Raw genomic sequence first — 22,547 nt, 5'->3', positions numbered from 1 at the left:
TAAATAAATAAATAATTCAAGAAAAAAATTCCAAACTGAAGGATCTAAGCTGTAAACACACTCACTGACCTTCAGGAAAATCAGTGAAAAAAAAGACCACATCTATCACAATTTTCAGAGCATTGTGCACAAACAGAAGAGCTCAAAAATTTTCTTGAGAGAGGAAACAAAAAAGACCATGGAAAGGAGTAAGAATGAAAATATCATTGGATTTCTCGAAGAAGCCGTGGAAGTTAGAAGACAATGAACAAAGATTTAAAAATTTTGAGGAAAATAACTTCTACTATAGAATATCTTCCCCAACCAAACTGTCAAAGAGGAGGGTAGAAGAAACGTAATTGCTGATAGGTAAAGTCTCAGAAAATTGACTTCCCAGTTACCTATCTATGAAAATTGCTAGAAAATGTGTTCCACTAACACCCACACCAAGGACGTAGAAAGGAGGGTGGGGGTGTGGGATCCAAGAGCAAGACAGAGGGAATCCAAGAGGATGGGAAGCCTCTCCAGGGAAGAATTGGGCATCAGAGTTACAGAACACGTAGGCCAGGTCGAGGCAGGAGTTGAAGGACCCCAGAAGTGATTTCCCCAAGAACAACTGAAACTGATGGATAAGTTGATGTGTTCAAATGGGCTGAAGAAAGGGTTAAAGCTTCGGAAAAGAGTTTTGAAACAAATGAGGGATAAGGATATAGAAAACCGTGCAAAGGAGGAAATGAAATCCTTATGAACTCCAGAGAGAGCAAAAACATTGCACAAAAAGGAATCATTATCCAATGCCACTGTCCTACATAGCAAGCTTACCGGGTCATCCTACATGTGGCTGGCCCATGTATATATTATGTGAGGACTTAATCAAAAATTATGATATACGTGCTAAGTGAAATAAGCCAAACCCCCCAAACCCAAAGGCTGAATGTTTTCTCTGATATGTGGAAGCTTATTCACTATGGTGGAGTGAGGTAGGGAAGAATAGAGTTACTTTATATGAGGTAGAGAGGAGTGAAGGGAGGGGAAGAGGTGTGGGGTAGGAATGATAGTGGAGTGAAGCAGACATTACTACCTCAGGTACATGTATGACTGCGTGACCCATGTGATCCTGCAATATGTACAATCAGAAGAATGGGCGATTACACTCCATGTATGTAAGATCTATCCAAATGCATAAATGCATTCTACTGTCACGTACAACTAATTAGAACAAATAAAAATTCTAAAACTATGATACAATGGGAAGATGGGAGTGAAAGGAAATGAGCGTGGGTATATGGTCCCAATTCCTACTTTTTCCACTGTGGGAAGCTCAGAGGAAGTCACCTGAGTGGGGGGAAAAAAAAATAGTACAGTGAGCCTAATATTGGAAATCAGGAGACATCAGAAGAAAGAAGTGAAAAAGCAGAAGGAAATTTCTTCTGGAAAGGTGGGATTAAGGGTGAGGAGTTGAAGAACATGAAATTGCTGGCTGTTTTTTGTTAGGATTCTTATAGAACTATGTGATCTTTAAGACCAAGAACATGTTTATCTTAAAGAAAAGGGAAAAAAAATCAAATTAAAAAGCGAATAACAGTAATGTTTTTTGTGTCTTCAAGAGGAGAGTGTTTGAAACTGTTCAGGAAGAAACCTCTATCTGACTGCAGAGCTGCTTCAGCTGTCAGCCTTAACCCTATCTTGTTGGTGTCCCCCCTTTATGTTTTCTAAATTAGAAAATCTTAACTCAGAATTATAGGCTGTTGGGAAGCATTGACGGGTATTTCTGGCTTTTCAGATCAAACACAGACCCAGAAATCAGGGAGAGAGTTCTGTTGGAAGACTATTTCCAGTGTTTCTCCAGAGGACGAGGGCTCCAGCTCAGCACAGCTGAGAGCTGCCGGGCTGACCATCTCAGGAGACAGTGGCTGATGGGGGCGTGCACCTCTTTGGTGACATTTGACTCTGGATGCTCTTTCCTGATGTCCAGTTGCAGCATTTGGATGTAATTTTTAAGATGCCCAATGTGTGTTTCCCTGAGGTTTTTTTTTTTTTCCTAGTAAGTGAAAAAAATCATTGGATATTGGGAAAAAGTCAAACCCAGCTATTTAAGCCATTTGTACTGCTTTTCTGTTTTAAGAAATCCTGACATTTAGGCTCTGCAGTCAAAGATCCATTCTATTCAAAATCCTGAATGGATCACTGAACTGTACCGCTTGTATTCATAAAAACGATCATTTAAAAAATTTCATCCTGCAATTTTCAAGCACTGTGGTAGATGTATTTTGTTCGCTAGACAGAGTCATTCAGGGAAGGAGACCAGCATCTCATCCTCACTTTTTGTCTCTGCCCACTAGGCGCAGGTGACATGCACTAAGTGGTCACCCTCAGTTTGCATTCACAGTTTCCACTCTGTTCCTCAACAGGGTCTGGAGGCAGGCTAGGACCCACAGCTGTTTTCCAGGAAGGAGTCACGTGCTGGCAGCTGGAAACAGTGCATTTGGATGGCAAGTCTTTCCCTTGCTGACCTTGTCATTGGAATTTCTTCAACGTCAAATCACACCTGTTTTTTTTTTTTTTTAAACATCTTGGTAAAATATACACAACATAAAATTTGCCCCTTAAACCATTTTTCCAATTCAGTGGTATTAAATGCATTTACAAATGTTGTACAACCTTCGCTGTCTCATCTTCTCAAACAGAACTGTACCCATGAAACAACAATTCATCGTTCCCCACTCCTTGGGAACCTCTACTCTCTAACCTCATAATTTTGCCTACTCTAGGTCCTTTATATAAATGGAATTGTACATTTATTCTCTTAGTTTGGTTTAGTTTACTTGGCATAATGGTTTTTTCAAGGTTCATCCATGTTGGGACATATCAGCATTCAGTTCTAAGGCTGAATAATAGTTCATCCTTTACGTATAAGCTACACTTTGTTTATTCATTCATCTGTTGATGGACATTTGAACTATTTCCACCTTTTGGCTATTGTGAATACAAATACTTGTGTATAATACTTGTGTAAATACTTGTAAATAAATACTTGCGTAAATACTTGTGTATAAGCCGACTTACCTTTTTTTGTGTAGTGGAATTGAGTCCAGGGGTGCTTAACCACTGAGTCACATTCCTGGTCTTTTTTATTTTTTATTTTGAGACAGAGTCTCACTAAGTTGTTTAGGGTCTTGCTAAGTTGTGGAGGCTGGCCTCAAACTTATGATTCTCCTGCCTCTGTCTCCGGAGTCGCTGGGATTACAGGTATGTGCTACCACACCCAGCAAAGCCAGCTTTGCTTTTTAAGTGTGTTTGATAGTTTAAAACTAATCTTTAATTTAAAAAAAGAGAAAAATCTCTTCTTTTAAAATTAGCTTCACAATAAGTAGGACAAAGTGTCATTAAGCACTTCTCTCACATATAGATGGAACATATGCTGACAACTGATTAAGTCAGTTTTGTTCAATGATAAAGTAAAATATCTTTGTTCACATACATAACAGTCATTGATTTTAAATGCCAGTCACATTATAAGGAATACAGTAGTCCTGCTAACCGCATTCTACCAATTGTTTTTCTTGCTTCCTTTCTAAACACGATATCTGTCATTGATTTTGAAGCTGGTTTCATGTCTTATCAAGAGTATGCCTGTTTTGGCTATGATGATGAACAGGTGACTCTATAGTTTTGGTGTCTTCTCAACCTTTAACATCAGATCTGACAATTTGTACAGGAAAGCCTTATTTTGTGCTTGTAAAGATAGCCAATTGTTTATAAAAGTGAGGTTGATAAGCTTTATTGAAAAGATAATATGGAAGTTTGGGTAGTGGATTACTGGGAGAAATAGAGTCAAGTGGGAGTGGGAATCTGGTATGTGACAGAGTCAACAGTAGGAATCATATGGTCCATTAAAAATGAGGCTGGGATAATTTACACAGAATTGTTGGAAACCTGTCTCATACAACACACATGTAAAAGTAAATTCTAGAAGGATGAAGTATTTAAATGTGGAAAAAAACCTTATGACTTTAAGAAGAAAATACAGAACACCTTTATGGAATATTATATAGCAGTGAAAATTAATGAATTAGGTCTACAATGGTCCATTTAGATAAATAACCAAAACACAATATTGATTTTTTAAAGCATAAGATAAAACATGCATATAATATGATAGCTTTCCCATAAATTTGAAAAGACAAAGCCTTTATGCCTGCAATGCCAGGGACCCAATTCCCTATTTGCCACTAGGTTCAGATTAATTTCCTGTATTTTTTTTTCCCCCAGATGATAAAACACTTCTCTTTTCATTATGGTTTTCCCTGCAACCAAACTGCTGCAGTTTGTCAGATGTCTTTCCAGAGTCTAGTATGGCTAGTGACGGGTGTTCTAAGACCATCCAAGTGGCGCTTCAGTGGTTCTGTGTGAGTCTGGGGCACAAGGAGAGTGGGAAAGTCCTAGTCTGGTTGCTGCTAACACCTTTTGCTTCTCTGTACCTTTTGTCTCCTCCTGAATATCAATCTGGCATATTCTTCTCTATTCTGGCCTTACTGGATCTCTTGTTTCTTTGTGAGCACAAGAAGTGATTTAAAAATGGAGTATGTATCTCTATCTTCCTTCAAGCAGATGGAGAGGCAGACAGGCAGGAGGCAGGGAGCTGTGATTATCAGCAGGTAATAGTGCAAAGCTAGTGTTTCAGGGAGGGCTAATGAAAGGGAGGGAAGATAAATGCCGGGAACCACTTGCATCCACAAGATTGTATCAAGAACACAGGGATAGGATTTGCTTCTGATTCCTCACTGGCTACAATTTATTTTTCCTTTAAAAATACACAGCATGAGCCTTGGAGCCCCAGTCTATCCTGAGGATATTTAGTCTCTTATTCTGGGCTCCCAGCAATGTAGCAAACCACTAATGGTTGTTATCAGTTTGCATTTCAAAAGTAAAATCCACAAGGCCAAAGATGCTCAGCTCACCAGATACTGTCACATGAGTTCCCAGGACTAGAATCAGATAGGAAAAGTTTTTTTATACTTTATGTTTTCTCGAACTGTGTTTATAAAGCAAATTGCGTCAACAATTCAGTTAATGCAAAATCTGATAAAGAATGGATTTAATAATCACCGGGAATGGAAATTGACACAACTGTGGAAGACAAATTGGACAATATCTCAAAAATTAAAATTGTACATGCCTCCGTCCAGGTAATTCCACTTATAGAAATTAATTCCTTAAATTGACCCACATTATGTGTGCAAAGATATGTACACAAGGCTATTCACTAGAGAATCTGTGATGGCAAAATGTGAGGATTGCATTGATTAGCATCAACATGAATGTCATCAGTAGGGTGATCATTAAGTGAATTTTGCTTCATCCATGCAAATAAAAGCTATTCATCCTATTTCTGCAAAACTATTGCTACTGAGAGTTTAATTGGCATTTCATCAAATCTATAGATTAATTTGGATAGCATTAACATTTTAATAGCAGTGAGGCTTCTAATCCATTAACCTGAAATATCCTAAGATTATTTAAGTGCTTTAAAATTTCTCTCAATAATATTTTGTCATTTTTCAGCATAAAGGTCTTGGGCATTTTTTTTTAAAACAAGAGATTTTCTATGTATTAGTCCTATTGTTTTGCTTTCCAATTTATTTCTCCTTTTATAATTATTTCTTCTTTCTATTTTCTTCTCATTTATTTTATTATCTTTTCTAATTTTATGTTAGGTACATATATAATCTTTTTCATCTTTTACTGATATAAATAGGATCTGCTCAATGCTGTAAATGATTTCCTGAGCACATTTTTACATTTTTTTAGGTTCCAATTAAACTGGTTTTTAAAACATCTTTTCTTCCCTAGAAATTCCATAGTTTTAGTTTATAACTGTCTTTTATAAAGAGTTTCTTCAGAGAAGATTTAACCATTACCAAGTAGAAAGACTTCTTATTTTTTTCCTGATCTTACTATTATTTCTAATTTTATTGTATTGTAATCAGATAATTTTTTACTATTGTTAATTTCTGGAATTTATTGAGGCTTTTGTTGTGGTTTACTATGTGGTAAATTTGTATGGTCTTTTGAAAAGGAGATGTAATCTCTATGTGCCAGGAATATCATTTGCAATATACTAATCCGATATGTCACGGTTATATAGCTTAAGTTGTCTTTTTCTTTATTCTTTTTTACTCACTTTATCTGGTATACCAGAAATTAAACTAAAGCTGAAAGAAGTTAACTAAACTTTCCCAGTCCTACAATGTTTTTGTCTATTGACCCTTATACTTTTATACTTTTTGATTTATAAATAGTGTTGCTCCACCACTTGTTCAAACAATATAAGTTACCGTTATGGGTTCTTTAGCTTTACAACATATCATTTTTGTTCTGTTTAATGCTTTTTGACCTAGATTCCACTTTCTCTGATACAGATTGTGACTTGCTTTCTTTGTTTGCTTTTGCGTGTATCTTTGTCTATTCTTTGATTTTAGTTTTCTTGTGTGTCACTCTGAAGAACATCTTTTTTGGGTATTGCTTTGTAATATTATATGAATTTTTGGATTAGGTAAGTCAAATCCATTTATACTTGCCGACAGGACAGATTTGCTTGTATTACGTATGTATTGCATAGCCTTTAAAAATACTTGATTATCTGCTATGTCTTATTTGCTTTTATTTTTTCGTGTGTGTCTGTACAATTCCTCTAATTTTTAGAAGTTTGTAGTTTTGCTGCAGTGTTTAGCTTTGTAAGTATAAACATCACCATAAATGTATAATCATAATTAAAACTATGTAGCACATTGCCCTTCAAATGCTATTTCCTTGAACAGTGTCTCTGATTTGTTTTAGACAATTCTATTTCCTCTTTGTTTTCTCCATTGGTTGCATTAAATAAGAACTTTCTGGTGTTCACCCTTGTACTGTTGAATATGACAGGTTTTTTTCCCCTTCCTTGATTTATCAACCCTGAGAATATTTTTTTGACTTCTTGCTATTATAGAAACAGCACTACGTGAACCTACTCTCTGCTCCCACGTTCTTTTCTCTTTCTGCTCCCATTTTTTGCTATTTGTATCCTGTCGCTGTTTCCAGTACCTCCGGAGCTTGCAGGGGGTCAAATGCCTGATCCTCATTTTTATCCCCCTCTGCAGGCGCTGTGGCTTACCAAACTCTGATCAGCTAAATGATTTACCTCTCTTCCACCCACTTTTAGTCTCCCAAGATTGTTTTGACATCCTTTGTCCTCTGTGATTTCCGTTCTCCTCTCTTTGTTCTTGTGTATTTATACTGCTCTTACTCCTATGCTGTCATTTTATTGGCATTTTGAGAGTGGGCTAAAATATATGCATGCTATCATCCATATTTAACCATAATCCCCAGATAACTCCCAAATAACTTGTTTTGAGAAAAAATGCTTTAGATTAAAAATCCAAAAGAAGGATAAAAGTTTTCCATGCTATGTGTTTTTAGTCACATAAAATGATTTTATAATTTTATAATTTCTCAGTTACTATCTTCTAATTTGTATTTTTATTTACTTTATGCAATGGTCATTTATTTTTAAAAATTATTTTGTTTTTAAAGCGTTTTATTACAGCATGTAATAGGCATAATAAAAAATGGACATGAAACCTAAATTTTTATGTGGTTTTAAAATGAATGCTTGTGTATTAGTTAGCTCTGGATGCCATAACAAAATACTGTGGACCAGGGGACTTCAACAAAAGAAGTTCTCTCGGAGTTCTGGGACTGGGAGTGTGAGATCAGGGTGCCAGGAGGGTCCAGGGTTAGTAAAAGTCCCCTTCCTGGCTTGTAGATGGCTCTTTTCTCCCAGGGACTCACACGGCAGGAAGAGAACATTGGGTTTTCTTCCTCTTACAGGAGCACCAATTCTATGAGAAAGAGTCTCACCCTGGTGACTTCCATTAACCTCATTCGTCACCTTAAGTGCTCTATGTCCAACACAGTCATGTGGGAGGTCAGGGTTTCAACATATGAATTTTCAGTTCATAGCAACTTGAATGACAACTACCCATGTCACAAAATGGAAATTACAAGCACTCTGCAACCTCTTCCCTACCTCCCTCTTCTGTCTTGGGGGTTCCTATTCTCCTAATTTTTGGTGCTTTTTCTTGCCTTATTTTTTTCTATTTTTACCTTCAAAGTATGCTATGCTTTGACTATGTCTCCCCCCTCCACCCAAACTCCTGTTTTGGAGATTTAATCCTCCAATTCATATATGAATGGTAGTTAGCGGTGGGGGTCTTTAGGAGGTAATTAGGATTAGAGGAGGTTATGAAGGTGAGCCCCGATGATAATATCAGTATTAGTGGCTTCATGAGAAAAGGAACAGCTTGAGCTGGGCATGATGGTGCATATCTGTAATCCCAATGACACTGGAGACTGAGACAGGAGCATCTCAAGTCAGAGGACAGCCTCAGCAACTTAGCAAGACCCTGCCTTGAATTAAAAAAAGAAGAGATTGGAATGTAGCTCAGTGATAAGGCACCTGCCTAGTATGCATGAGGCCTTTGGTTTAATTCCAAGTATTATAAAAAATAAAAATAAAATAATAATAATAAATAAAAATTAAAAAGACTGGGGATGTAGCTCAAGTGCCCCTGGGTTTAATACTCAGTACAAGAAAAAAGAGAGAGATAAAGGAAGGAAGGAAGGAAAGAAGGAAGGAAGGAAGGAAGGAAGGAAGGAAGGAAGGAAGGAAGGAAGGAAGGAAGGAAGGAAGGAAGGAAGAAGGAAGGAAGAAGGAAAGGAGGGAGGAAAAAGAAGAGAAGAAAAGAGGAGGAGGAGGATAAGGAGGAAGAAGAAGCACAGGGCTGAATATCCTTGCTCACCATGTGAAGCCCTATGCCATGTTATGATGCAGCAAAAAGACTCCCACCAAATGCTGAACCGATGCCCACACCCTGTTCTTGGCCTTCCCAGACTCCAGAACTGTAAGCCAAATACACATCTATTCTTCATTAATTACCTAGTCTCAGTTATTTTGTTATAGCAACAGAAAACAGATCAAGACACTCCCTAAATGAAATAGTTTTGCTTGTTTTTGAATATTGTCTAAATGGAATCATATTTATATAATCCTTTGTGTCCAGATTCTTTCATTCAATATTATGTTCTTAAGACTCATTCTTGTTCTTCTGTGGAGCTATAGTTTATTCATTTTAATTGCTGTACATTATTCCATTTTAGGATATCACAAATATTTGATGTGTTTGAAGATTCATTTTCAGTTTTGAGTTTTTATGGGCAATGCTCATAAACTTTCTTGTAGTCATATTTTGGTGCCCAAAAGTACATGTTTTGGTTGAGTGTGGGTACCTAAGAATATAATTAGAGAAACACAATGTACGTGTCCTTTCCTACACTCAGTAATGTTCCTGCTATCCAAAGAGGTTGCCTACAACTCATGCGCTGTCCACTGAGTTTCTGTTGCTTCCATATCTGTCCCCATTCTTGGCATTTTATCATGTTTTAAAATTTGCTTAGATCATGAGTATGTAATCATCTCAGTGTGATTTTAATTTGTGCCTCATTGATTAAAAGTCTTAAGAATACATTGATGTGCTTATTGACCATTTGGCTCAAGGTCTGTTCAAGGTTTTTGCTCATTTCACAATTGGGGGCACTGCCATTTTACTAATTGGTTTGTAGGGGTTCATCACTCTGGATGTAGGCACTTCTTAGATACACGGTGTTGCAAATATCTTCTACTCGGGAGGCTTTCTTTTCCATGCTCTTAAAAGTTGTCCTCTGATGAACAGAAAGTCTTAATTTTAGTATATTAAAATGCTCCTGTCTTTTCCTTCTATGGTGAGTATTTCTTGTGTCAGTGTAGTAAAACTTTTCCTTCAGATATGGGTACACAACCAGTGTAACTCCAGGTCGCATACAATCACAGAAATGGGAAGTCAGACTCCATGTATGTATAATATGTCAAAATACACTCCACTGTCATGTGTAACTAAGAAGAATTAAAAAAAAAAAAAAACCATTTCCTAGTCCTGAGGTCATGTTCTCTTCTTTTTTTCCTTCCAAAAGCTTTACATCTTGTTGTTTCACAAAGAAAATAAGGCATCAATCCACCTAGAGTTAACTCTTGTGTGTACTGTAAAGTTGTATGTTCCATGTAATTATTCCCCTGGGATTCCTGATTATCCTGCATCATTTGCTGAAGATTATCCTTGTCCTGCTGTTCTGTGGTGTCACCTTGATTACAGATCAGATGTCTGTGCATTGGTCTGTTTATGACCTGACTGATCTTATACCAGTGCATACTTCTCCATTATTAGAGCTTGAGGATATCTTCACACTCAGTAGAGTGAATTCTTCTGCCTCGGTTTTCTTCCTCAAAAGTATCTTGGCTATGATTTACTCTGTGCATTTTCATATAAATTTAGTCACTTTGTCAAGTAAAGCAATAAAAGTCTGTTGGAATTTCTATTGGAATCACATTCAATTGATTAGTCATTTGGGGGAGTTTTTCCAATATTGAGACTTTGAGTCCAAGAACATAACATCACCTCCCCCATTTATTGGATTTCCTTTAATTTTACTTAATAGATTTTATAATTGTACTTGTAGAAATCTTACTCATACTTTGATAATCCCGTTCCTAGATACTTGATATATTTAAATGCCAGTGTAAGTGGTATTTTTAAGTTACTTTATTTCTAGGTTGTTACTAGTGCATAGATGTGTAATTGATTTATGCATATTAAATCAGATTCAGCTACTCTCTTACTAATTTTATTAGTTTGTAGTTATGTTAGGTATGTTATATATATAATATGATATCTACATGACCATACTTTGGTACTTTTCTTATTCAAGAACCCTTTATTTTTTTTCCTTGCCTTTCCACACTGCCTAGAACCTCTTTCACAAAGTTGGGGCAGGGGGTAAAAAAGACATCTCTAATTTTTTTCTGTTGATCTGAAAGGGAAAGATTCCCTGTACACAATTAAGTATGATGGTGGCTACCCTCATACGCCCGCTGAGCACCCTCTCTCAGAGCAAGGCAATTCCAGCCTATTCCAACTTTTCTGAGAGTTTTAAAATCACAACTGGAAATGGAACTTTATCAAATCGTTTTTCAGCATCAATCAAGGTGACCACAAGATTTTTCTCCTTTAATCTATTAATAGAAATAGAACACATTCTTTAGTGTGGGGTGCATTACTGCTATGATTAGCAAAACAAAAAACAAAAAGTTGGAAAAAGAGAAAGCTTTGCAGCTTAATTCATAATAGCTAAGTTATGGAACCAACCTAGGTGCCCTTCAACAGATGAATGGATAAAGAAAATGTGGTATATATACACAATGGAATATCACTGAGCCATAAAGAAGTATGAAATTATGGCGCTTGGATGGAACTGGAGACAATCATGCTAAGTGTAATAAGCCAATTCCCCAAACCAAAGGCTGAATGTTCACTCTGGTATGTGGATGCTGACACACTATAGGGGGAGAAAATAAAAGTTCATTGGATTAGATAAAGGGGAATGAAGGGAAGGGAAGGGGAATAGGAAAGACATTAGAATGAATCAGACATTAACTTTCTTTTGTTCATGTATGAATATATGACCAGTGAAACTCCACATAGTGCACAACTGCAAGAATGGGATCCTAATTAGAATAAGTTGCACTCCACATATGTAAAAGAGGTCAAAATACACTCTACTGTCATGTATATTTGAAAAGAACTAATAAAAATGTAAAAAAAAGAAAGCTCTGCAGAGATCCTGCTGTTATGCCTAAAGAAAAGTCAGGTGCAAGCTGGGGCAGGGGCTTCTGTCCCAGATGTGGTGGTGCAGGTGTTTGGGGAAAGGACCCCCATTCTGAAACTACAGAGGCTTTGCCTGCTAACCCATGGAGACAGAATAAGCTCAGTATTAAGGTCACTTTGAAGGATATGAGTCATGACAACTTAAACAGCTTCATTCATGGGTTATTTTGTGAATATAAACCAGAACCATTTGTTCTTTAAAAATTTTTTAATTTGTTCTAATTGGTTATACCTGACAGTAGAATGCATTTTAATAAATCATACATAAATGGAGTATAATTTCTCATTTTTCTGATTATACATGTTGTAGGATCACATCGGTCATGCAGCCATATATGTACATGAGGTAATAATGTCTGTTTCACTCCACTATCATTCCTTCCCCCATACCCCTTCCCCTCCCTTCATTCCCCTCTACCTAATATAAAGTAACTCTATTGTTCTCTAGAGCCCCATCCCTTATTGTGAATTAGCTTCTGCATATCAGAGAAAACACTTAGACTTTGTTTTTTAGAAATTGGCTTATTTTCCTTAGCATGATATTCTCCAAATCAAAACAACTCTAAGATTTCATCTCACTCCAGTCAGAATGGCAATTATCAAGAATTCAAGCAACAATAAATGTTGGTGAGGATGTGGGGAAAAAGATACACTCATACATTACGGGCAGGAATGCAAAATGGAGCAACCATTATGGAAAGCAGTATGGAGATTCCTCAGAAAATTTGGAATGGAACTGCCATTTGACCCAGCTATCCAACTCCTCGGTTTATATCCAAAGGACTTAAAATCAGCATACTATAGTGACACAGCCATATCAAAGTTTATAGCAGCATAATTCACAATAGCTAAACTATGGAACCAACCCAGGTGTCCTTCAATAGATGAATGGATAAAGGAAATGCGGTATCTAAGTGTACACACACACACACACACACACACACACACACACACACACACAGGAATATTACTCAGCTTTAAAGAACAATGAAGTTATGGCATTTGCCAACAAATGGATAGAGTTGGATATCATGCTAAGTAAAATATCATGCTAAGTAAAATAAACCAGTCCCAAAGAACCATTAGTTCCTTATTCTGTTGTAACTGTACTTCTGCCTCTCTTTCAGAGTAGGTCTTCCCTAAACTTCATTCACGTGTATACTTAGCACCTGAGAGTGTGTTGGCAGGGAGCAGAGAGGACTTTCTGCTCACACCACCCTGTCCAATGAAATGAAACCCTCTGGGCAACAGGATTTTAAAAAATCTCTCCAGGATTTTTCATCACGTGACTAAGGTTGAGCGTCCCTGATCGTGTAGTGACTTTTTGAAGTTGAAGATTATATGTGTGTTTGTGAAACAAAGTCCGTAGGAAAAATATCTCATCATTACAAAGTCAAATCGATAATAGAATATAGCATTACCCAAATGAGAGGTGACAGGACAAATGAAAGAAAAAAGCCACCAAGGAAAGAAAGAGATGCGAACAAAGAGAGAAAATGGCACAATAATCATGGTAAATCTACTCACTCGATTTTCTCTGGAAGGTCGGTTCGGGTCATGCACACACAATTGACCAATATGGTGACCGTGATAAATAAAGTGAACCACCTGAGAGGCCAGTGTTAAGGAAGAACTGAGAGTCACCGTGTCTCCTTGATGTCATGTAGGCCACCTAGATGCTGAATGATCAAGTTCATAACTCGTAGCTAATATCAGCATTATGGTCTTGTCACAGAATACTCCCTCATATTTACCCAGTGCCTGGGCTGAAAACCCTACCCACTTATTTCTAATAGCACGCAACCTATGGGTGAATATTATTATTTACATTTTTGATCTGAGCAAACAGGTTCTCAAAGCTTAAATAACTTTTCTGAGATTTTGCAGCCAGTTAACCATGGGGATGTGGGCTCAGCTCTGTCTGGTAACAAACCCTTTGGAAAAAGAAAAAAAAAAGAGAATCCCTTTTCCCAAAATGTCCTTCTGTCCTGAGACTTTCATTTCACCAGACAAGGTGACCTGAAATTCCAACCAACAAAAGTCTCTTTTATTCTAAAAGTCAAGGAGAAATTAGGGATTTAGAGATAAGTGGCAGGGTACCAGCCTTCATAGGACTATTTTAGTTAGATCTTTTTCCTAACATAGCTGAGCTCTACCATGCTGAAGAAACAGACTTCTGGGTGGGTATGGTGGAGACAGGCACCCGGAAGTAAAATACTTATTTGGGAAGAAAATCCTAAATAGGATTAGTTATGCATAGCCAGAGAGGAAGATGTCAGGAGCAGGGAATAGGCAAAGGCATTCTGGAAGTGGAAGGAGACTTTGAAAGGAAGGTGAGCGGAAGTGGGTAAATAGGAAGAAAGGGTGACTGGGAGGACCCAAAGGCAACTTTCTCCCATGTGGACATTTCCTCAGAGCTAGCTGGCCTCCTAACAAGATTTCCTACAGAAAAGCAAAGCCTGGAGAGAAGTCTGACCTACAGAGAGAGGGAGAGAGCCCGACTCATCTTTCATGATTTCAATTTGAGCAGAAGTATTTAAATTCACTTTAGTTTTCATTTTGAGCAGAAGTATTTAAATCCACTTTGGTTTTCTATAAATGCCTTTAGTGTCCCTTGTTTTATGGTTACTTAGGAACACATCTATTTTGAACAGGGAAATTCTATTAATTAAACCACATTTCCTTGCTCATTTACAAATAAATTAAGAAATGTGTCTACATAGGGGGAAATGTTAACCCAAGATTAAATTAAAACCATATCTCTAATTCTACCAATCAGATGGCATATGAAAATATTCACAGAAAATGGAATTGTAATTTTGGGTGAAATATTTAATTATAGTCCCTGAGGATTCCACACCTTGAAGAGTATCTTTTGTGGCTGCAGTTACCAAATTGATGAGATTCAAATATATAACTGCTATATAACATAGACTTTTGAGAGGAGGAGACGCCTCATCAGATGTTCTATGCAGCTGTGACTCCACCAAATAATTATTTACTTCTCAAATCTCAAGACCAAAAGAATATTTACCTGTCACTTGGTTCTTTAAAGGGATTTTATTTCCAATTAGCTGTTTCTTACTTACCTAGACATAATTCAACCAAAATCCATGAAGAGTTTATGGATGTGCTATTTCTCTTTATTTGTAATTTCTGTATATATATATATATATATATGTATATATATATATATTTCTCTCTATATATATATTTTTTAATGCAACAACTGCCCAAGTAGAGATGACACACTGAGATAATAATTATTCTAATTTATATCCATTAACTGCCTACTTCCTCACTGCAGATACTGCCCTAAGAAGGCAGGCTGGACCTCTTAACTAGCTGTGAGATTTTGGGCAATTTACTAAATACCTCTGTTTCATTATCTGTAAAATGGGGATGCTAATCTCTGCTTCCAAGACTTCGGTACCTATGAGAGCACTGACATTAAGGAAGTATTTAGCAAAAGGGAGCCTGCTATTATCATTAAGTTCTTTTGAAGAATCTGGAAATCCAATATTCAATTCAGAAAATATAATTTCTCTTGGCTAATGGTAAAGATAAAACGTGGAAACAGAAAGTGGAATGCACCTTTATCAAGCAGTGCAGTTTCTTGTTGAGTGTGCAGATGACTCTATGTGATGCTTACTCAGTGAGAAGTGACCAGAGATCCCACAAGCTGTCCCCCAGTGACAGAGGGTGGGGCCACGTGGGTGCTCCTTTGTACTGGAGTTTCCTAAGAAGCAGCTGGCTACCATCTGCCAGGCAACCAGGGCAAGGCTGTTCTTGCATATCAACTTTCTGGAAGTCAGGGTTGAATTAGTCATTGGGAATTTCCAATTTGGACAGTCACTAGGGAAGATCCCTGGAAGTCAAGCTCAAGTCTCTTTTGTCTGCTAGTTTGGCTTGCCTTGAAAATAAAGTAAAACAAAACAAAAACAAAACTAAAGACAGTTTCTGGTGCTACCTACAGCAACTCATGTAATATAGACTTTTGACCAATGTGTCCCTAATCATTACTTTCCCCCATGGCAGCAATCTCAGACTACTGTTGTAGTTTTGGAGTAACTTGTGGTATTGGCAGTGCCTCATGTCCAGTGAAGTCCCACTGAGGCAATCTCGGAACTGTTTGGGGATATTGGGCATATTAAAGCCACAAATAGCTTTATCAATTTAATCTCCTCATTGTCTGAAGAATCAATTGTAGGAAGCTCTACTGCTAACCCCTAAAGAAGGTACTGGACAGAACCTGATTCTAACATGCAGAAGAAGCAACTGTGCAAAGGATACGAATGGACAGACATTTTGATGGCCGTTCTTCTGATCAGGTTGAAGGGACTGAATATCCACAGGGCCCGAGTGGCACTAAACCTGGAAATGGTCCTGCCTTTGTTCAGCACCATAAATGTCTAAAACAAAACAGAGCAGAAGTGGGTCTCCAGTGAGAAGCAGGAATCCTGACACAGCACAGCCATGTCTTTGAGCATGAGTGGCATTGTGTCAGGCATGTGAGTAAGAAGGGGCCTGGGAGCCGTGAGTCACTGATAGCCAGATGGAGGTGCAGAGTCAGAAGGATCAGGGATTCAAAGCCCTATCCTCACTCTCCCAGAAAAAGTCCTGTCTTTGTGGCTGACTATGCACCAGGATGGCCCCACGGAGAGTGCTTAATGGACAGACAGCTAAATGGAGGCTGGTAAGATGTGTCATGCCCAGGAGAGGATTCTGGCAACAGGAAGGTGGAGGTCTGGTTGCATTTAACTCTGCTTCTGACCAGAGGACCATTCCTGGTCCTGTGATGCTCCTTCTGTTGTCCACTTCCTAGGCCTCTGCTTCCAAAACCCTCTCCCGATTCCTTCCTTTAAGCATTTAGGAGGGTGTGGGCTCTTGGCAAAGGAGAGAAGAGAGAAAGACATTCCAGTGCCCTTTTATTTTCTCTATGGACCATATTGAGATGACTGATACCTGGACCTTGGAACTACCAAACATGTGCTCACCATTTTTTTGACTGTGTAGAACACCCACAGTATTATACAGGTGAGGTAAGTGTCTTGAAGCACCTCTTCTTTAGACTAGTAGTTCTCAAACTTCTTGATTTAAAAAAAACTCCCCAAATTATTGAGAACGCTAGAATTTTTTACATTTATACCTTTTTGCTTATACCCAAATGTGCGTGTGTAGATGTACATTGTTATGGTTTGGATCTCAGGTGTCTCTTAGAGGCCACATGTTGAAGTCTTGGTCTTTATCCTGTGGCACTATGGGAAGGTGGTTGGATCTTTAAGGAGGAGAGCCAAGTGACAGGAAGTTAGGTCACTGGCAATGTGCCCTTGAGGGGATATTGGGATCTCAACTACTTCCTCTCTCTCTTTTTGCTTTCTGGCTACCATGAGGTGAGCACTTTTTCTTCTCCATGAACTTCCTCCATGATAATCTACCTCACCATAGGCCCAAAGTGAGGGGGCCAAGTAACCATGGACCAAACCTCTGAAACCACAAGTCAAAATAAAACTTTCCTCCTTTTTAAGTTGATTTTCTTGAATATTTTGTCAAAGCAATGGAAAATTGACTAATATACAAGTATAGAAGTATATACACATAAGGTGTATACACATATATTTATGTCTGTGTATATGTATCATATTAAAAATTAGGAATGGTGGAAATTTTAAAACACAAGAATGTACAGACACACGTTTCAGTCGCTGTTACAGTGGTGATGTTATTCCTCAACAATAGCTTTTAAGTTTACCACTGTGTGCTCATAAAAAATATGAATGAAAAGGACAAATGACATCAAAGTATTATTATTAAAGAGATTTTTTTCTTTTTTCGTTTTGTACAGGGGATTGAACTCAGGGGAACTCAACCCTGAGCCACATCCCCAACCGCATTTTGTATTTTATTTAGAGACAGGGTCTCACTGAGTTGCTTAGCACCTCGCTTTTGCTGAAGCTAGCTTCGAACTCATGATTCTCCTGCCTCAGACTCCCAAGTTGCTGGGATTACAGGTGTGCACCACCGTGCCCAGCTACAAAAGAGTTTTGACTTCACAAATCCACTAAAAGAGTTTGGAAGACTCCAGGGGTTCCAAGATCATACTTGGAAAACCACTGGCTCAAATCATTCTGCTTTTGGTCCCCTTTCCCATGTCCCCTCCCCCAACCTCAAGATCTCTGTCCTCCACCTGCAAAGAAGGCCAACACCTCTGGGGGCCTAAGCCAGGGCTCATCCCAGGAACTGCCAACTTTTCTTGCAAGTTCTGCAGCAATTGTCTGCTTTTGAGGATTTGGGTTTTATTAGCTCTTATCATAAATATCATAAAGAGAGCATCAAAGAAGTGAGTTAGATATATCTCCCATTGACTAAGTCTTTAGCAGACTGTCATATCACTCAGGGTTCAGGAGGACTCCCCGGGCCGGGTGGAACTGAGACTTCCTCTCCAAGAGTGGAGGGCAGACATTCCTACTGGTAGCTCTTACCCGGTGTGTGCTGTAGAAGGGGTCTAGATCCTCCAGGGGCTCCCCGACCAGTTCTGCTGGGAGCTCACCATAGAACTTGGGCAGCTGGTTGCAGGCTTTCAAGTCCAGCTGGGGCCGTGGCTTCTCTTCTTGGTCCTTCTTCTCTCTATGCTTTTCTCTGACTTTCTTTCCTGCCTGATGGGCAGCAATTTGCTTCTCAATCTCCACCAGCGACTCTGGAGTGAACCGACGGAAGTTGGTAGTTTCCAGGGACCCCAAGGGGAATTCCATCTTCTCATTCTTCTTCAGAAGAATTTAAACTCTTATGGGAGTAAATATAAACACAGAGAGGTGACAGCTTGCTCTTGTACCCTTTCCCTCCCATCTGTCCTGTCTTGATGGATAGAACAGCTTCCCCACCCGCATCTTCATCTCCCTTAATTCACAGAAGGTTCCTCCCAGGAACATATCCCCCCAGTGATGTTCAGGGGAGACTGTTGATTCCATCCTACTCCAGGTACCTCAGGTCTTGGTTTTACTCCCCAACACTAAGTCACTGCTTCTTCAACAGTCTGAAATACCCCTGGCCCCAGCTTTCACCACTTTGCCCTCTCTCCTCATTTCTAGGACCAAAGAGCTCCAGGCACTCTCCCATATTCATCAAAGCTTTGGTTCATGATCCACTTTATCTTAAGTCTCATCCTATTTTCTGAACACCACATTTGACTTATTGACATTTTCAGTATTTCTTCCTTTGAGCTTTATTTGGATCTCCTGGTTACCTGCTCTTTGTCTGTGGCTGAACAAGTTTCTTCATAACCAGATGAGACCCATGGTCTTCCATGTTAGCTATGTCCTCATCCTTATCCCAAATCCCAATCCTAGGTCAATCTAGGGCAGTCTAATTCAGGTTTCTTTGAACCTTGGACTGCTGAGGGATGATGGGGAACATGAGTGTAGTCTTGGAATCATATGTTTTCCCTAGTCAGTAGTTTCTTCTAGACTGAGATTTCAAATACACCTGATCTTTCTTGACTCTCCTTCCTTCCTTTCTTCCTTGCTTCCTTCCTTCCCTCCTTCCCTCCCTCCTTCCTTCCTTCTCTCTCTCTCTCTCTCTCTCTCTCTCTCTCTCTCTCTTTCTTTCTTTCCACTGCACCACAAACACAGTCCCCTCTGCATCTGTTCTTGCTGTAAGCCAATGACCATGTTTCCTGGTTAAGGGAGAAAAATAGACTCCCTCAACTTCATGCCACCAAACCTTCAGCTTACCTGTATACACCCTCTCCTTTCCTCTGTCACTACAGGGGAGGTATCATCCCTCATGGCTAAGATCAATCTTTTCCTTTGACTTAGAATCTTATTCCTTTAATATTTCACAGTTGTTTCTCTCCTTGTCTCCTGGCTCCTTCCTATCAGCATTTAGAGATACTGAACTCCTTTTCAATTTTAAGAATGTCCACTTGAGACATAGCCCATCCAGCTCTTCCCTCTTCCTGTTCTCTGTTGGATTTCATAATTCCTACTCACTCTGAAGGCCTTGCAGTGGCTTCTTTTTTTTACTTTTGTTTTAAAATTTTGTTCTCTTTAGATATGCATGACAGCAGAATGCATTTTGACATATCATACATACATGGAACTGTGGTTGTACATGATGTGGAGTTACACTGGTCGTGTATTCATATATGAACATAGGAAAGTTATGTCTGATTCATTCTACTGTCTTTCCTATTCCCATCCCCACTCCCTTCTCTTTATTCCCCTTTGTCTGATCCAAGGAACTTCTGTTCTTCCCTCTCCCTAGTCTGCAGCTTGGCTTCTGCTCCCACCACCCTAAAATATTTCCTTACAAGGATACCAGAGAACTCTGGGGGGCTTAAGCCAGGGGAACCTTCTTGGTTCTTGTCTTAAATTAATTTATTTTTAAATTAATTATTTATTTTTAAATATTTTTACAGACTGCATTTTGATTCATTGTACACAAATGGGGTACATCATTTTGTTTCTATGGTTGTGCACGATGTAGATCCATACCATTTGTGTAATCATACATGTACATAGGGTAATAATGTCTGTCTCATTCCATGATTTTTCATACACCCCCTCCCTTTCATTTCCTTCTACATAATCTAAAGTTCCTTCATTCTTCTCTCACTTTCTACCCGCCACCCCCATTATATATCATCATCCACTTCTCAGGGAAAACATTCAGCCCACCTTTTGACCCAGTTATCCCACTCCTCGATTTATACCCAAAGGACTTAAAATTAGCATACTACAGTAACGTAGTCACATCGAAGTTTATAGCAGCTCAATTCACAATAGCTAGATTGTGGAACCAACCTAGATGCCCTTTAACAGATGAATGAATAAAGAAACTGTGGTATTAATAGTGATATTAACAACATCAACACACTGATAATGGCTTAGCATTTACCAAGATTCCATTATGTTCCAGACCCTGGATGAAATAATTTACACTCTTCATCACATTAAACATCACTATATCCTAGGAAATATTATCTTCAACATAAAAATGAAAAACCAGAGCAGCAATGTTAAATTTTCCAAGAAAACGTTACTAAGTGGTAGAACCAGTACTTAAACTCTGCCACGATCTCCTGGGGACATCTCTTCCATTCTGGTGTTGTCCATTCTCATTTATATACAGATGAGTCCTGAGTCTTTATCTTAGCCTCTCATGGGTCCTTGGGGACCACACCCTCATTTGGCATCTCCACTTAAGTGTCCCATGGGCACCTCAAACTCAGTCTGCCTCAAACTCATTATCATCTCCACATCCCTTTCTAGTAGCTTCCTCTCCTCTATGGCTCTCTCCCTTTGTGAATGGACCCACACAGCTTATTTCTGTGCCTGCCCACAGTCTGGGTATAACCATTATGTCTTTTTCATTTCATTTCCCTGTACAGTAAGACATCAGTGCTGTTAATTACTGCTCCTCAGTCTCTGCTCTCATGTCTCTCCAACTTCTCCACTGTACACTGGTCCAGCTGCTTGCATTCCCATGGTGTCCTGCATGTCCTCTTACTTCCCCTTTAGTTCTTTCTGACCCATTTTTTAACTGTAATGAATATTTCTAAACCTAGTTCTAATTTACCCTTATTTAAAATCACTACCAATCTCCCCACAGCACTTACGATAACCAAACTTTCCAACTCTGTGGTCACTAATCATATCCCTTTCATTAGTTTCCCCCTTGAATTTGACTCATTCTTTGTCATCTTAAGGTCTTTCCATGTTCTGTTACCCCTCCTGAAATGATCCTACCACTTTGCTCTTCTGGAAAACCCTTTCTCATTCTTTAACTCCTGGATGTGAAATGATTTCCTACCTCCTACACAAAGTCTGTGTTAGGATTCCCACTTCATGCTTCCATAGCTTTCTTCACTTTCTCAGTAAATCTCTGATTTGTAATTTCTGATTGCTTTTTGATTTCTCCTACTGAATTGTAAGCTCAGTGAAAGCTGGGAACACATCTATTCTGTTTTGCATTGATTCCCTAGAGCCTAGCCCAATGCTTAATGTTTAGAATCTGTTGGCATCAATAGATATTTCTTGAATGAGAAGCAGTAACTCCAAAAATCATAAGTTGAAAAGATGAAAGAATATATTCTTTAGAAAAGTGCAGCAAAACCACAGATGCAATCTTAGGAATGTAGAGAATAAAAGAAATGATTAAAAAATTTAGTGTTTTTAAAAAATTTAGATAGCATCCCTCAAAGTCAAATAGATGGGGCAGAGGCAGCATTTGAATTTAGTACCTCTATAATGGAGACCCTGTTTTCTTCCACCAAACCTAGAGACAGTTCTTGATCTGTCCCCTGTGATGGAGATTCTGCCAGTTGAGCCAGTCCTAGTTCTTGTATCTAGCACCCACATTGGGAAACCCAGTTTGCTGTTGCCGGGCCTTCCATGTTCTGTAGTCCTGAGACAAGATCTCATTCCTCAGATACTTTTCCTCTTCCTTAATGCCTTTCATGACTTTAGCCTATAAACTTCCCCTGCCTCTTTCCCTCTCTTCCTGCCCACTTGTACATGGCTTTCCTTTTAGGGAACTCTTCAAAATCAATGTACATTATAGGATTGAACATCTGTCTTGCAATTCTTTCTATCCTAAGGATCTGTGTGCTGTACTCTCATGTCCTGATTAACAAGGTATATATATGCAGTGGTCATTCAGACATTGTTGACTTGACTGGATCCAATCAGTGTCATTAATTCTTTCCTTCTGAGTGACAAGAACTACTTTATCTCCCTTATCTTGGGGAAGAAGAACTACATGTGGGACAAA

The 22,547-nt window shown here is 38.7% G+C and overlaps 1 protein-coding gene across 1 annotated transcript in view; it reads right to left on the bottom strand.

Annotated features, from left to right (window-relative positions):
• Nucleotides 1-18,529, bottom strand: part of SCN10A (sodium voltage-gated channel alpha subunit 10) — a gene marked incomplete at its 5' end in the record, with an annotated part of 94,377 nt that extends 75,848 nt beyond the window's left edge. Inside the window, 3 exon segments of the mRNA XM_079115630.1 lie at nucleotides 13,305-13,385; nucleotides 16,071-16,189; nucleotides 18,260-18,529. Coding sequence (XP_078971756.1) covers nucleotides 13,305-13,385; nucleotides 16,071-16,189; nucleotides 18,260-18,529 — 470 coding nt within the window.
• Nucleotides 18,530-22,547: the final 4,018 nt, after the last annotated feature.

The sequence above is a fragment of the Sciurus vulgaris genome (assembly GCF_902686455.1).
Source record: "Sciurus vulgaris genome assembly, chromosome: 16".
Classification (NCBI taxonomy): domain Eukaryota; kingdom Metazoa; phylum Chordata; class Mammalia; order Rodentia; family Sciuridae; genus Sciurus; species Sciurus vulgaris.
Note: the sequence above shows the minus strand (reverse complement) of the source record. Positions and strands in the feature narration are given on the sequence as shown.